Here is a 16,664-nt window from a genome sequence, read left to right on the forward strand (position 1 = left end):
CAAAAAACAAATAAAACAATTAAAAAACAAACCAAACACCACAACAAACTAAACTCAAAAAACACATAAAAAACAAACAAACACAAAACAAAACAATTCAAAAAACAAAATCAAACCAAAAATAAACAAACAACAAAAAACAAAACCAAATACCACAACAAACAAAAAACACAAAACAAACCAAAACAATTCAAAAAACTAAATCAAACCAAAAACAAATCAAACACAACAACAACAACAACAAAAAACACAACACAAAACACAAAACCAAAAACACAACCAAATCAAAACATTTAAACCAAACCAAACACAAACCAAGCAAAACAACAAAACAAATGGTCTCTTTCTATTGAGGTGCCTGTACCTAGGCTGAAAAACAAATCAAGCTTTCCAATTCTTCCTCATCTTTAACCAGTCAATTATATGACCATATATATGAACATTATTAATGGTAATAAAAATAAAAAAGTGCCTCATGGAATAGTTGTGTGTTTGTGAGTATGTGCAGTTGATGCTCACCATATTCTCTACTCGTAGCTCAAATGGCATAGGGTTATAGACCATAAACTGCACCTCACACACGTCACCCTGCACCCATTGGAAATCTGCAACCAAACATATAGAAACATCAATCGAAAGCAGCACGGTCTGTATATACACATAATAAAAATGTCCAGCTTTTAAACTTACAAAGATTCATTGATGTTGACAGGCCTGATCAATAACGCCAGCTTGTCTGCCAGCTCCCAGTTGAAAAAACATTTGAAAAATGCCCCAAACACGTTTATGCCGTGTGAGCTTGCATGCATCGGTCTGCAATGTAAATCGATTAAATTGCATTGCCAGCTGCAATATTTAATTTTCATACTTTATGTATAGATCTTTAATAAACAAACAGACCTCATCATACATGTCATGGCCAAAAGGTATGTGGACACCCAAACTCAACACTTGTGTTTGTTCAATAATATTGAATAGAATAATATCAGCATTTTCAGTTGAATTTTGTTCTCCATTTTAGCTGAAATCCAGACTTGGGAGCCAACAGAATGGAGCTTTTTCCATTAAACCAGAGTCGTCGTCTGATACTGATTAAGTGTTTCCAAACAATGGCCCCTCATTCCCTCGGGGTGGAGATCTATTCACTGTATTATCTACAGTATGCTCAGAGATTTCATGCTCAAATTAACCGCAGCCCCGTCTCACACTAATAATCCGCCGCCACCGAAAGCCATATGGAGTTTAAAACGCATCAGTTATTTTCAAAGAATGAAAACCAGCATGCATTTATTCTTATCCGTTGCCTTTGAAAGACGGTGTAGGTTACTGTCAACATGTGTATTTGGAATCATTAAGGAATTGTTTGGTCGTTGTTGTGAGAGGCTGCCTTTAATCAATCGCTGGACCACAGCTAATGTGTGAAAACTCCGAACATATGCAAATACATGAGTTAAAGGGTCATATTCTACTTTTTTTTTTTGCATTTTTCCCCCCTAACTTATATTGTTAGTCCAAGTTTCCTGCACCAAAAACAGTCATAATTTGATTTTACATTATCATTATCCACCCATCTCTCTGACCCTTTCAATTAAACCGCATTACATCAGGTTGGATGTCAAACACCTAGTTTCCATCCACTTTCCGCACCGTTTTGTTATCGACAAAGTGAAAATGCGTAAAGAATGTTTGCCGTCTTCTGCCTGTTTTCATTCAAATGGCCTTTTATCAATAAAAATGGCGTGAAAAAACACCTTGTCGCATAAGTTTTGGTTAATTGCAAAAGAAATCTGCCCTTAAGCCGTTTCCATACAGAAATGTGTGTATATCGCTAACAGTGTACCTCTCGCCTCCCAGATGTCCCTAATTTTTTTCCCTGAAGTTTTGGTCAAATGGGGAGAGTTGCCCTTCTGATAGGACTGTAATATTGGTCCTGATACTGCGCCTATCGCAGGTTCCGACCCGAAAGCGAATCGTCATGGCCATGTTCAAGCTGGCAACCTGCACCAAGTAGTGGGGGAAACTTTCGGTCTTAGTATAAAGACCATCCATCGATGTGTATATGCTGTGTGCACAGCTATTAAAGAAAACAATTATGCGGTGTAATATCAGGGTTTACATATATGATACATTCCTGATATTCAATAGGCTATTTTGAACAATTATCTAATCCAGTGGGTTCCAACCCCGTTCCTCAAGGCCCCCCAACACTACACATTTTAGATATCTCCCTAATCAAACACACCTACAGTGCATCCGGAAAGTATTCACCGCACTTCACTTTTTCCACATTTTGTTATGTTACAGCCTTATTCCAAAATGGATTAAATTCATTCTTTTCCTCAAAATTCTACAAACAATACCCCATAATGACAACATGAAAGAAGTTTGTTTGAAATCTTTGCAAATTTATTAAAAAAAAAAAAAAAAAAAAAAAAAATCACATGTACATAAGTTTTCACAGCCTTTGCCATGACACTCAAAATTGAGCTCAGGTGCATCCTGTTTCCACTGATCATCCTTGAGATGTTTCTACAACTTGATTGGAGTCCACCTGTGGTAAATTCAGTTGATTGGACATGATTTGGAAAGGCACACACCTGTCTATATAAGGTCCCACAGCCAAGCCATGAAGTCCAAGGACTTGTCTGTAGACATCCGAGACAGGATTGTATCGAGGCACAGATCTGGGGAAGGGTACAGAAAAATTTCTGCAGCATTGAAGGTCCCAATGAGCACAGTGGCCTCCATCATCCGTAAATGGAAGATGTTTGGAACCACCAGGACTCTTCCTAGAGCTGGCCGCCCGGCCAAACTGAGCGATCGGGGGAGAAGGGCCTTAGTCGGGGAGGTGACAAGGAACCCGATGGTCACTCTGACAGAGCTCCAGCGTTTCTCTGTGGAGAGAGGAGAACCTTCCAGAAGAACAACCATCTCTGCAGCACTCCACCAATCAGGCCTGTATGGTGTGAAGCCACTCCTCAGTAAAAGGCACATGACGGCCCGTCTGGAGTTTGCCAAAAGGCACCTGAAGGACTCTCAGACCATGAGAAAGAAAATTCTCTGGTTTGTTGAAACAAAGATTGAACTCTTTGGCCTGAATGGCAAGCATCATGTCTGGAGGAAACCAGGCACCGCTCATCACCTGGCCAATACCATCCCTACAGTGAAGCATGGTGGTGGCAGCATCATGCTGTGGGGAGGTTTTTCAGCGGCAGGAACTGGGAGACTAGTCAGGATCGAGGGAAAGATGAATGCAGCAATGTACAGAGACATCCTTGATGAAAACCTGCTCCAGAGCACTCTGGACCTCAGACTGGGGTGAAGGTACATCTTCCAACAGGACAACGACCCTAAGCACACAGCCAAGATAACAAAGGAGTGGCTACGGGACAACTCTGTGAATGTCCTTGAGTGGCCCAGTCAGAGCCCAGACTTGAACCCGATTGAACATCTCTGGCGAGATCTGAAAATGGCTGTGCACCGACGCTCCCCATCCAACCTGATGGAGCTTGAGCGGTCCTGCAGGAAGAAGCGGTCCTGCCCAAAAATAGGTGTGCCAAGCTTGTAGCATCATACTCAAAAAGACTTGAGGCTGTAATTGGTGCCAAAGGTGCTTCAACAAAGTATTGAGCAAAGGCTGTGAATACTTATGTATATGTGATTTTTTTCGTTTTTTATTTTTAATAAATTTGCAAAGATTTCAAACAAACTTCTTTCACGTTGTCATTATGGGGTATTGTTTGTAGAATTTTGAGGAAAATAATGAATTTAATCCATTTTGGAATAAGGCTGTAACATAACAAAATGTGGAAAAAGTGAAGCGCTGTGAATACTTTCCGGATGCACTGTAATTCAACTCATCAGCTCGTTAGTGGAGACTCCAAGACCTGAATTGGGTGTGTCAGAATGGGTAGATATAAAAAATGTGCTGTGTTGGGGGGGTCTCCAGGAACAGGTTTGATCTAATCAACTGATCTATTCTAAAGCATTGCCATCACAACTGCATTATGTGCCACATATTTTTCTAGCAACTTTTAATGACCAAGTGAACTTGATTGTAATCTAAAATAAATTTTAGCGTCATAATGCAATTTACATTTTCAGAAGAAACTCAGCAAATGCGATACGAGGTAAAGAGGGTTAGATTTAAAATATTTAAAAGTTCTGAAATGTTCAAAAGCTCGGTTTCTGAAAGTGAACTCAACATTGGACAAATATTTCTGATAGTTCATAGTCTTGAACATTGTGTAGAACTTTCTGAGAACATCATTCAGCCGACTTTTTTCATCTACATGGTAAGGCTAATTTAAGTTTGTGTAAAGAAAAGGCAAGTATATAGTCCTAACAATAATATTTTTTCATTTGGTAATTTATTTTTTTAATTGAATGCTTTATTTGTTTGGTAATTTATTTAATACAGGTTATTTTGAAGGCAATTTTTCAAAAGTAAGCTAAACAATCATTTATAGAATTTATAGAATTATGTTAGTGTTCCAAAAAAGCACACTGAATCTTTTCTCCTAGTATTGTGTATTTATTTACTTTGTGCATAGAAATTATTTGTTTTTTGTATTGTGGGCTAATTCCATGACTGCCGTCTATTATTTTGAATGGTGTGGCAAAGCAACTTTAATGAATAAACGGATGGCTACCACGATTAAATTAATCGCAAAGAGTGGCCATTAATTTGTTCTCTGTGCACTTTTCGATGACAGGTGCATGATATGAGATATTTGCGTTGGCACTCCTGGAAGTGTCATGACGCAGATGTGTTTGCAGCATCGGATCTGTGCAGGTATACCGTTAAGACCAATCCATAACAGTGAGAGTATTGTATGCTTCACATACAATAAATTTGCTTTCAAGGATGTATACCTTGTCGTCATGGTTAATACAGGCTAACGATTGGGGTAAATTCTGTCACGTGACATTAGATTTTTGCGTTAATGCCTATTTTCTCGACAAAAAGTGTTTCCAAACCAGTTTTTCATGACACTTGAAGTCTCAACATAGAGTTTATGTACTAGAGTTAAACGGAAAAATAATAAGTTGACACTTATAATTTGCGTTTCCATCAGCTATACCGGTAAACTTTTTGTCACAAAAAAACCCTTGGATGGAAACATAGTTAATGACATCATCAAATGTCATTGGTTCTCTTGTGTTCCACTGAAAAAATAATGAACGGTTTGGAAAGACGTGATATTAAGTAAATAATGACAAAGTAAATAAAGACAAAAATATTTTTGGGTGAATTATTCCTTTAACTATTTCGAACCTCTTTTGCAGCTTAGTTTCAACGCATGGTCTGGGCAGACTAGGGGAGGGAACTTTGAGTTGTAAAAATTACAATATCTCTACATAGTAAATCAAACTCTTTTTCCTCAAAAGATCGAGAAAAATCCCATTTTCCATGATATAACACATTGAAAGGCACCACATTGAAAAGTCTCTCTCTCCACCCCTAAACTCACTTCCAAATACCGTATTTTTCCATTTCCGTCAGGAATCTATTAATCCACTCCCCAATCAGTGTATAAATCCAGTTTGAACATGCCGTTGGGCTACAATGAATTTACGGAGAGTAAACTCCAGTCCTGACTCCTGTGGGAAATTAAAGCATGGTTGAAAAAGGAGCTTCTATATTACAGATGCTGTGAAGTCTAAGGAAGGGGACGGCAGAATGAAGCAAAGACCTCAGAAAAGATGAGACAGTAACAGGCCAGGCCAATTAAATGTAATATTACCCTGAAGGGAGAAGTCCAGGGGCCGTTTCATTTGAGTTGGATGGCAGACAGAGGCCCCATGGCACAACTGTGAAAGAGGTGAGCAGCATTATGGGTGGCTTATGGAAACCAGAGGCTCAAAGGGCTTGAGTAAAGCCAAAGCAATGAGACAACGAGAAATCTGCCTGTTTAAAGGTTTAAAGTGAACATGAAATGGCATTCGCAGCATTAAATTTCTCCATCAACTATTGGCAATTTTTTTAGAAATGATTGACTGTCTAACAGTAGCAATGGCTGTATAGTTTTAGGCTATTATCTAACATTATTTTAAGGTGATATCAGCTGAAAAGTAAAGTTTCAGAGATTAAGCAAGATATTAAATATTAATGAAAGATTACGAAGACAAGCCTTCGTTTTTCTTTGCAAAAATGTGCACTGATGAATTGTGCACAAAAAGACCACAACAAGTGTTAAGAAATTAAATAAATTCATGTTGACTTTAATAATTCATTAATTCATCCATTTCCATTGTTTTTTGTTGGGTTGTTCATGGGTTTGCTGTGATCAACAGTGGGATAAAACGTAAATCTTTGCTTGAACTCAATAAATAATGGAAAACTATGAGAAATATCAAGCAGTGATTGGTTGAACAATGTCGGAGATTGGGGTTTTATTTGCAGTTAGAATCTGGCAGTGAAAAGGAAAAAAAAGACAGACACCCTCAGAGCTCAACTTTCCAATCCAGTTACTTAAACTCTCTTCAAAAGAATACCTGAACGAGACACCAGCCTGAAGCTTCATGATAGATTATACATGCTACTACAATACATTAAAGGTACATGTGACAGAAAACCAGCAGGAGGGTAATGAATGAAGACAGAAAAGTGTATACAATAGATAGATAGACCGATAGAGCAAACATCAGACAGACAGACAGACAGACAGATAGATAGCTAGACAGACAAACAGACCGAATGAACAAACGACAAACAGATAGAACAACTGAATGAACAAACGACAGAAAGACAGACAGATAGAACAATCGAACAAATTAATGAACGGTTGATTGATAGACAGACACAACAGAATTACAGACTGACAGACAGATAATGTAGAACATTAGAATGAACAAACGATAGACAGACAGACAGAACAATCTAATGAACAGACAGACAAGAGAGAACGACACACAGACAGAACGATCGAAAGAACAAATGTTAGACAGACAGACAGACAAACAGATTGAAGGAACAAATGACACAGACAGACAGATTGAACAATCGAAAGAACGATCGATAGGTAGTCAGACAGACCGACAGAAAGACAGACAAACAGATCGATAGACAGACAGATTAATAGATAGATAGACAGAAAGATAGATTGGTCAAACAAACATCAGACAGACAGACAGATAGAACAATGGAACAAACTAACGAACGACTGATAGGTAGCCAGACAGTTAGAATGATTAAACGACCAAAAAGCAGACAGACAGACTGAAAGAACGATCCAATGAACAAATGACAGACAGACAGAGAGAACAATCAAACAAACTAACGATTGATAGACAGACACAACAGAATGACAGACTGACAGACAGATACTGTAGAATGTTTGAATGAACAAAAGACAGATAGACAGACAGACAGACAGAACAATCTAATGAACAGACAGACAGACAGACAGACAAACAGATTGAAGGAACAAATGACACAGACAGACAGATTGAACAATCGAAAGAACGATCGATAGGTAGTCAGAAAGACAGACAAACAGATCGATAGACAGACAGATCAATAGATAGATAGACAGAAAGACAGATTGGTCAAACAAACGTCAGACAGACAGACAGATAGAACAATGGAACAAACTAATGAACGACTGATAGGTAGCCAGACAGTTAGAATGATTAAACGACCAAAAAGCAGACAGACAGACTGAAAGAACGATCCAATGAACAAATGACAGACAGAGAGAACAATCAAACAAATTAACGATTGATAGACAGACACAACAGAATGACAGACTGACAGACAGATACTGTAGAACGTTTGAATGAACAAATGACAGATAGACAGACAGACAGACAAAACAATCTAATGAACAGACAGACAGACAGACAAACAGATTGAAGGAACAAATGACACAGACAGACAGATTGAACAATCGAAAGAACAATCGATAGGTAGTCAGACAGACCGACAGAGAGACAGACAAACAGACCGACAGACAGACAGATCGAACAAATATACAGACAGACAGATAGATCAATAGATAGATAGACAGAAAGATAGATTGATCAAACAAACGACAGACAGACAGACAGATAGAACAATGGAACAAACTAACGAACGACTGATAGGTAGCCAGACAGTTAGAATGATTAAACGACCAAAAAGCAGACAGACAGACTGAAAGAACGATCCAATGAACAAAAGACAGACAGACAGATAGAGCAAACAAACAAACTAACGACTGATAGACAGACACAATAGAATGACAGACTGACAGACAGATACTGTAGAATGTTTGAATGAACAAACGACAGATAGACAGACAGACAGACAGAACAATCTAATGAACAGACAGACAAACAGATTGAAGGAACAAATGACACAGACAGACAGATAGAACAATCGAAAGAATGATCGATAGGTAGACAGAGAGACCGACAGAAATACAGTTCGAACAAACAAACAGACAGACAGATCAATAGATAGATTGATCAAACAAATGACAGACAGACAGAACAATCTAACAAACTAATGAACGACTGATAGGTAGGCAGGCGATGAAATGATCAAAAAGCAGACAGACAGACTGAAAGAACGATCCAACGAACAAATGACAGACAGGCAGACAGACATATAGTTAGATAGACAGACAGACAGACAGACAGAAGGCAAAAGAACAAGAGTGGCCAAGAAAGAACAAATTAAAGATCATATTCCACCATCAAACCAGAAAATTGTTGACTGATTATTCTAATATCTCTATAGACGACACACACACACACACACACACACACACACACACACACACACAAACACACACTGCATTAATGTCCTTGTGTTCTCCCACCAGTGATTCTGACTCAAACACTCATATATCATGGCTGCTCTTGAAGAATTCAGGAAACCCTGCTCAAGTGTATGTGACTCACCACTCCAAACAAAACCTCCCTAGAGAATCACCATCATTTCTTTATCTCTGCTGTTGAGCATACGTGAGGAGCTGAACTTCATGGTATTGAACCCTTTGTAGGTATACAAAAGCAGATATGTTTACTATTATCTAATGCTGAGTGTATGCTACAAGTGTAGAGAAATATCTTTTAAATGAGTGTATGAGACGGTTAAGTATGTTTTACCACTCAAAAAAAAAAAAGAAAAAAAGAATGGAATACTAGTAACTGCATACTACACAGTATGTACTGTCTACTGTTGGCTTCTGACATTCTTTAACAGTATGCAATGATATAAATCTGAAAAGTAGTGCGCTACATTGTTGTCAAAATGACCTCACTAGTTTTCATTTTAATGTCTTTTCACTTCAAAAAAAAAAAACTTTTCACAGTTTGATCAGATAACGAGTCAAGAAATTAGCCACGGTTGAAAATCACTGCTAAATATGACATTTTTTAATCATTTTGAAATTAATATTAAATTTTAAGGCCAATTTTTGTGGTAAAAAATTACTTTTGGCGGAATAAACAAATAATTAGACAAGTAAGAGATTGTGGTTAAAACTGCACTTAAAAATGGTGTTAAATATAGTTTTTGGTTCATTTGTCATACTGGAAAGACCAAGTCATTATTCCCTGCAGCTGTATGCAGTACACTTCCCACTTTAGCAAATGTAGTATAGAATCCAGGTTATTTCACGCCTACAGCAAATTCACATTGTGTGCACAGCATATGTACTGCATACTACTTTCAAAAACACTAAAGTAGTACGTCATTCCCAACATACCCAAGGTCACGCAATTTCACAAGCTTATCAACAAGCCTGCCTACAATATACTGTATTAGATTTACATTTACATTTATGCACTTGGCAGACGCTTTTATCGCTTTTATCCAAAGCGACTTACAGTGCCCTTATTACAGGGACAATACCCCCTGGAGCAACCTGGAGTTAAGTGCCTTGCTCAAGAACACAATGGTGGTGGCTGTGGGGATTGAACCAACAACTTTCTGCTTACCAGTTCAGTGCTTTAGTCCACTACACCACCACCACTCTACTATTAGATGCTGCTGCTGTCTATGTGCCAAGTGTCCCTTCCGGGGCCAATCAGATGTTGATCAATATTTATATATGAGACCAGCATTTGGTTTTGGGTGAAAGAGAGTCTGTCTTAAACAGGACTTCTGTGCTGAAAGACAGGCCTTCGACTGTCATTATACAGTCCCACGCTGTGTCCTCATCATTACGGCTTAGCAAACAGGTACTGTAGAGTGGGGCTGCAGTGGACAGGTGGGTACAGAGCGACACATGGCAAACCATCATCTGCTGGTGTGAGTGCTATTGAGTGCACACTCCATAACCACATGCAGTACACAAAGGACTATGTTCTACTGTCTCTTAGAAGAAAGAGAACCCTTGAAGTGAATTCTCTAAAAGGCGCCTCATATGTGGCCATTTGGAACACCTTACATGTGGGCATATACTCGCATTACAGCAAAAAGGCTGTCTGGAATTCATCCAAATACTTCAAATATTTGCTCTTTCGAGCACACACAAACCATCACAATAAACTGCTCTAAGGGTTGCCCAGGTGAGGACATAGAGAAAACCAAAAAACCCAAAAATCAGGGGAGAGAGAGAGAGAGAGAGAGAGAGAGAGAGAACTCCTGCAGGTCATAACAAACGTTAACGAGAGATGAATTGGCTCATTAGAAAGTGCTGCTGATTATCACCATGCGCACAGTGTGTGAGCAGCTGTTCACCCGAACGCAGCACATACTGAGATACCACTCACACATAAACACGCAAAATATGAAATCTTTATGAATTTCAAGACTCCCAATAAACAGTCCTGATCATTTTATTTCCCATATTACAGTGCCACTCACTAGTAAAAATAGATATTTACTATATATAAAAAAGCTGAGAAAAATGTACATATTACTTTACTTTGGTCAACTAAAAAAAAAATTACATTTAAAAACATTCATTTATTTATTTATCATTTTATTTTTCCCCTTGAAGTCCACTTATAAGTCAAAGTATCTTGCACCAAAAACATTACGATAAAACGTATACCTCGAATGCACCGCAAGTTGCTTTGGATAAAAGTGTCTGCTTAAAGCAAATCCTTTAAATGCAAATGCACGTTTCATTTGTCAGTGTGAAGACGGTGCTTTTAAAAACCGCTGAAACAGCATCAGGACGAGCAAACATGCGAGGCACAGTCCTGATAAAGATGTTAAAGAGTGTTTAATGCCTCATTAGGTGCGTAATGAAGAAGCAGACAATATCTCCCCCTTACTAAAATCTCCATCCGTTCAGGAGAGAGGATAAAGCTTCCTCCTGCTGTTCCGCTGGAATACACTCAACTTCATACTCCTGCACTGCTTCAGAGAAAGAGACTGTCCACATGATCCAGTCTAATCCCAATGTATAATAACAAGTCCCATCCTACCTTTTTTCCTACTTGATATTCTGTAAAAAGAATCTTGCAGCAACCAGACAAGAGCAGAACTCATGTTGGGAACAAATGAATGAATACTGTATCAAAAAAAGTTGAGTGCTATTATTCTGTTATGCAATTATATACTCTTACAGCATGTGCTTAGACATCTTGCACTGCAAAAACTAGCTTGTGTCTGTCACACATAGCACAGTTCATTTTGTTCTTTCAGGCAGTTCCCATGTCAATCTTAACTTAAAGCTTTACCACAGGAAGAGTGCAGAAGATCAGACTGTACAGCTGAATCTAGAAAAGAACACACTGTCACTAAATGACTTTCTCCTACCCCAGTTTACTGGACAGAGGCAACAGTGAGAAAGACATTAGTGTAGTAAGCATCGAGTTTTGCACGGGTAAGCACCAATTACATATTCTTCCGAAAATCTAAAAAGGTTAGTCTGCCACTATGTTATAACAACACCTAACTGAAGTCGCATTTGTGCTCATATTCCACGTTATAAGAGTTTCAGAAGGCTTCGGTGAAGAAAGACTGTTTGGATATTTTACAAATCCTTTATTCCAATTTACACTTGACATTATGGCCTGTGGAGTTAGATACGGAAATACAGAAACTATTTAACAACATTTCCTATCTGCACTTTTCTTGAATGGTAAAGCTTTTAGATCAAACAAACGTCATTTTGTACTGCATCCAGGGATCTTTAAATGCAGCTTGGCTGTGTTTTCATCGCTGAGCCTGCTATTTAAAAATGCGCCGGGTGTTTTGCTAATAGCAGCCTTGAGGTGAAAGGAGAACTGTTCAGCACATAACCAGCAAGAGTTTTACAGTCTTTGAATACAAAGAAGCTCCTTTTGAGCCGAGCATCAAATATTCAGATGCATTGATTTGATTCTGAGCAGGGGTATTTTTTGTATAATCAGCCAAGCCACACTAAATCACTGCTTGCACAAGATTACACTACTGACAGTTGGTATGGGTCATGATGATGGACTAGTCCTCCTACACCGACTGGTCGATTAGTAAAATCGACAGGATTTATAGTAGATTATTTCTGAATAAATAAACAAAGAAACAAATAATTGTATAATATATTACATAAATAGTATTATATTAGTTTTAAATTACATATTATGAAATTAATCATTCAATTTGAAATAATTGTATAATATATTACAAGTGATATATACAACATTAATATATAAAATTATATTTATATTAAATAAATAAATATTTAATATTAAATATATTGTATAATACATAATAATAATAATAATAATAATATCAGTATAACTAAAAATTGCAGTCAACTGGGTTCTAGTAGATTTTTTAAATAAATATTTAATATTAAATAATATATTGCATAACATATTACATAAATTATAATACAACAAATCAATATTATTTATTTAAAAAAAATTTTTTAACATTAAATAAGTTTACAATATATTACATATATATTTAACATTATATTAATAAAAAATGATGTTAGAATTATATTAATATATTATGAGTATTTATTTAATATTAAATTCATAAATGTTCACTATTAATATATTGTGTATAAACTGTACATTAATATTAAATTGCTATTATTTATTATTAAATAAATATTATTAAATTAGTCATTATTTAATACAAAGTGTGTATATATATATATATATATATATATATATATATATATATATATATATATATATATATATTAGTATATTGATATTAAATAATATAATACAGATCCAAATTCATATTTATTCAATATTAAACGCATATTTAATAGTATAATATATTAAATGTATTATATCATTATTAACATCACATTAATATGCATTTAGCATTAAATAAATAAATGAAAACCTAAATTAGAACTTATTACTTTGGATGAACAGAAATTCTGAATTTAAAGTCAATACACATTTCCACTTATGTCTTATCACAAAATAAACCACAACAGTGTGATCAGGACCCCGATACAATGCAAAGCGCTCTAGTATTACCCTGAAGAAGTTTATTTTCAATAATGACCGACAGGCTGTACATTTTCCTGCTTTTTACAAATCTACTTACCAAATAAATAAAAACTTCAAATATGGATTTGAGTTTGATGTCTCGATGTAAACGCAAACTAAGAAACACATCAGATTTGGGTCTGGTTAACCCAAAACCAGCCCTAATTATACAGGTCTTCCTTAAGAACAATTAGTTGACTAGTCATTCAGGCAACCTACTGACTAGTCTATTTTAAAAACGTAGTTTTGCACATGCCTAACTGACAGACAGAACATGGATGAGAGATTTAATAGGGAACTCCAACAGGTTAATGAAGTCAGACTTTTGATCAAAGCCCAGTTTCACATCGGCTTCCAGCAAACAATCTCAGTATCTTGAGGAGAAAGTCAATTCAATTGTAGATCTCCAGCATGGGCGAAAACAGCTACAGTCTTCTCCTCATCTCTTCTATCGCACACACACACACACACACATTGGTGCAGCTATCTTTATGAGGATTCTCCATAGACATAATGATTTTTATACTGTACGAACTCTAGATTCTATCCCCTAAACCTAACCCTCACAAAAAACTTTCTGCATTTTAACATTTTCAAAAAAAACATTGTTCAGTATGTTTTTTTAAGCGATTTGAATTATGGGGACACTAGAAATGTCCTCATAAACCACATTTATAGCATAATACCCAGTTTGTAACCTAAAAAAATGTCCTCGTAAACCATCCAAACCCACACACACACACCTAAAGGTTGGTGGTCTCTTCTTAGGGAATAAGAGTAAATATATTCACCTTTTGAAAAGGCAGCTTGAAGGCAGATGCCTCCTCCTCACACACAGGGACGACGACAAGTCATACATTCCAAAAACAGTGTTTGGGGTTTTATGTCGGTTTGCTCTATGGCTCAAGTTTGATTCAATTCTCTACAGGGTACCAACCAGTAAACAAACATCCATTCTTGCATCTATGGCCAGCAGCCATACTTTGTGGTTTTATCTAATGAGCCTCAAATTAAACAGCAACATTAGGTAACCTAAAAATGCACCCTCTCTCAAAAATCTTTAAATACAAAAATGTTAATATTTTTATTAGAAAAGAAACCTGCTCTTTTACGTTTAGTATTTTTATTGGAAACTGGTACTGTAGTCTACTCTTATGATATAAAATCTATGGCATTTCAAGAGGACAATTCACACAAAGCGACACTGATCACTAAACTCACAAAAATTCACACACTCCAGAAGATAAAGAAATTGATTACATGTCAAAAGATACCAAATCTCTCCTCCCTCTCCATCCGTAAACTTTTTCTGCATTTGTACATAGCCAAGCAAGACATTGGTCTCATTTTATGATTCAATACGCAAACAGAATCAGGCAGAACTTGGCGGCCTCTGAAACCATCCTCCGCCTGGGCAATTAAAGGAAAGCCCATCTCCGGTTATATAACCCTCTTTATTTTAGAGCAAACATCAATCAAGGTTATAGAATGTGACGTGGATGGGAAAGCACAACACAGAACATTAAATATTCTCTCAGTCTGCAGCCATGGAGCTGGACAGACGAGCAGAGGCGGCTGTAAACTCTGATATCAGATAGAAGCGGAGACCGATGACGAGGCGAAAAACTAAATGCCCTGCAGCTGATAGTTCACTCTAAGTTCAGCCCATGAACCAAGCAACATGACAATTAACAGAAGTGTTTTGAGATCTGTAAGGGTGGCAGACAAACTTTCTAAAAGTGAAAGGAGTAAGAAGGACAAAGCTAGAGAATATTCCAGTGGAACTTCCTGAAATTCTATTTGGCTCAAAGCGTAGGAAAACACTGAACGTGGCATGTTGGGGCAACCAATTCCTTCCACTTCAGAGTACTGCATGCTTTCAGAGCATTAGATTGCAGGGTAGGGTTGCACTTAAGTTCTTGAGTAAGGTCTAAGCAAGGCAAGTCTTGAGAAGGTCGGTGTTTAATTTGGTTGGACCAAATATTGTATGTGTAGAAACTTGGCATGCCAGTGACACTGGGCGACGCAAACCGGAAAGTTCATGGTTAAGAGTTGCGCTTAAACAGCATGTGTCTGAAGTCTGTCATGCAAAACATATTCAATACCATGCAATGGTATTTTCATTCCAACCGTAACTCCTAGTCAGAAGCCTCCGTAAATATTTACTTCACACATTATGAATGGTTACATTTAGTAATGCACCGAATTGACAAGTCCTGTCTGAAACCGAAAATTCTAGACACACTGGGCCAAAAAATGAAACAGAAAACCGAAAATTATTATTTTAATTTAGACTTTGTTTGGAATAATTGAACAAATTCTACATTTTATTATAAGGAGTACACTGAAACCACTTTTTCTGTAACTACACATTTTATTATAAAATAGAGAAGACAAATACATAGACTATCAATTAAGTGACAACAAAAGCCTTCATCAGCCAACTAACAAAAGGACAATGCATCTATGTGAACTTCTGCAGTTAATCCAGGATGGACTTCAAAGACATTAGTCATTAATCTTACAATTCTTACAAAATCTCTGTTTAAACACTGGCCCTTAACACTTACTTAATTTACTAATTTTAAACCATGATTTGCACTATACATAATTAAGTAATATTGCCATTATATTCATGCTGGTTAGCCAGAAGGGAACTGGCCCCCACAGTGAGCCTGGTTTTTCCCAAGGTTATTTGTCTCCATTAACCAACATCTTATGGAGTTTTGTGTTCCTTGCCACAGTCGCCTTCAGCTTGCTCACTGGGGTTCTACATACAATTATTATTTAATTACTTATTTTTATACATAATTTACAATTATATTTAATCAAACTACACAATGATGAATCTAAGACTTTATAGATATTACAGTTTCATTTTCTGTTAATGCATGATTTTCTGTAAAGCTGCTTTGAAATTATGTGTGTGGTGTAAAGCGCTATACAAATAAAAATGACGACTTGACAGAAGAATTGCATAAAAATGTGTAGCTTATTAAGAAAACCTTTATGGTTAACTACTCTACTGGATAATTGCGCATAAAAATTAACAGTAATTCCAGTGAAAATCTTCAGTGAACATGAAGCCACTTCTATTGGCACATTTTTCCCCCACATTGAGCAACAGTTGCTAAGATGTAGACAAGGAAGAAACCTTGGGAGGAGCCAAGATTTATCTAAATGGAGCCCTCCTCCTGGGCAGGATACACTTCCTGAAAATGTCTGGCAAGGTTGAGCCACAGGTCCACATTAAATTAGATGCCCTGTCTCTAATAGAA

General features: G+C 36.9%; 1 protein-coding gene across 3 annotated transcripts in view; it reads right to left on the reverse strand.

Moving 5' to 3' along the window:
• Positions 1–16,664, reverse strand: part of LOC127425128 (trafficking protein particle complex subunit 9-like) — a 290,373-nt gene that overhangs the window by 214,397 nt on the left and 59,312 nt on the right. For all 3 annotated transcript variants that reach the window (XM_051670795.1, XM_051670794.1, XM_051670793.1), the window contains one exon: positions 520–605. In XM_051670795.1, the coding sequence (XP_051526755.1) occupies positions 520–605 (86 nt within the window). The remainder of the gene's footprint in view (positions 1–519; positions 606–16,664) is intronic.

The sequence above is a fragment of the Myxocyprinus asiaticus genome, chromosome 34 (genome assembly GCF_019703515.2).
Source record: "Myxocyprinus asiaticus isolate MX2 ecotype Aquarium Trade chromosome 34, UBuf_Myxa_2, whole genome shotgun sequence".
Taxonomy (NCBI): domain Eukaryota; kingdom Metazoa; phylum Chordata; class Actinopteri; order Cypriniformes; family Catostomidae; genus Myxocyprinus; species Myxocyprinus asiaticus.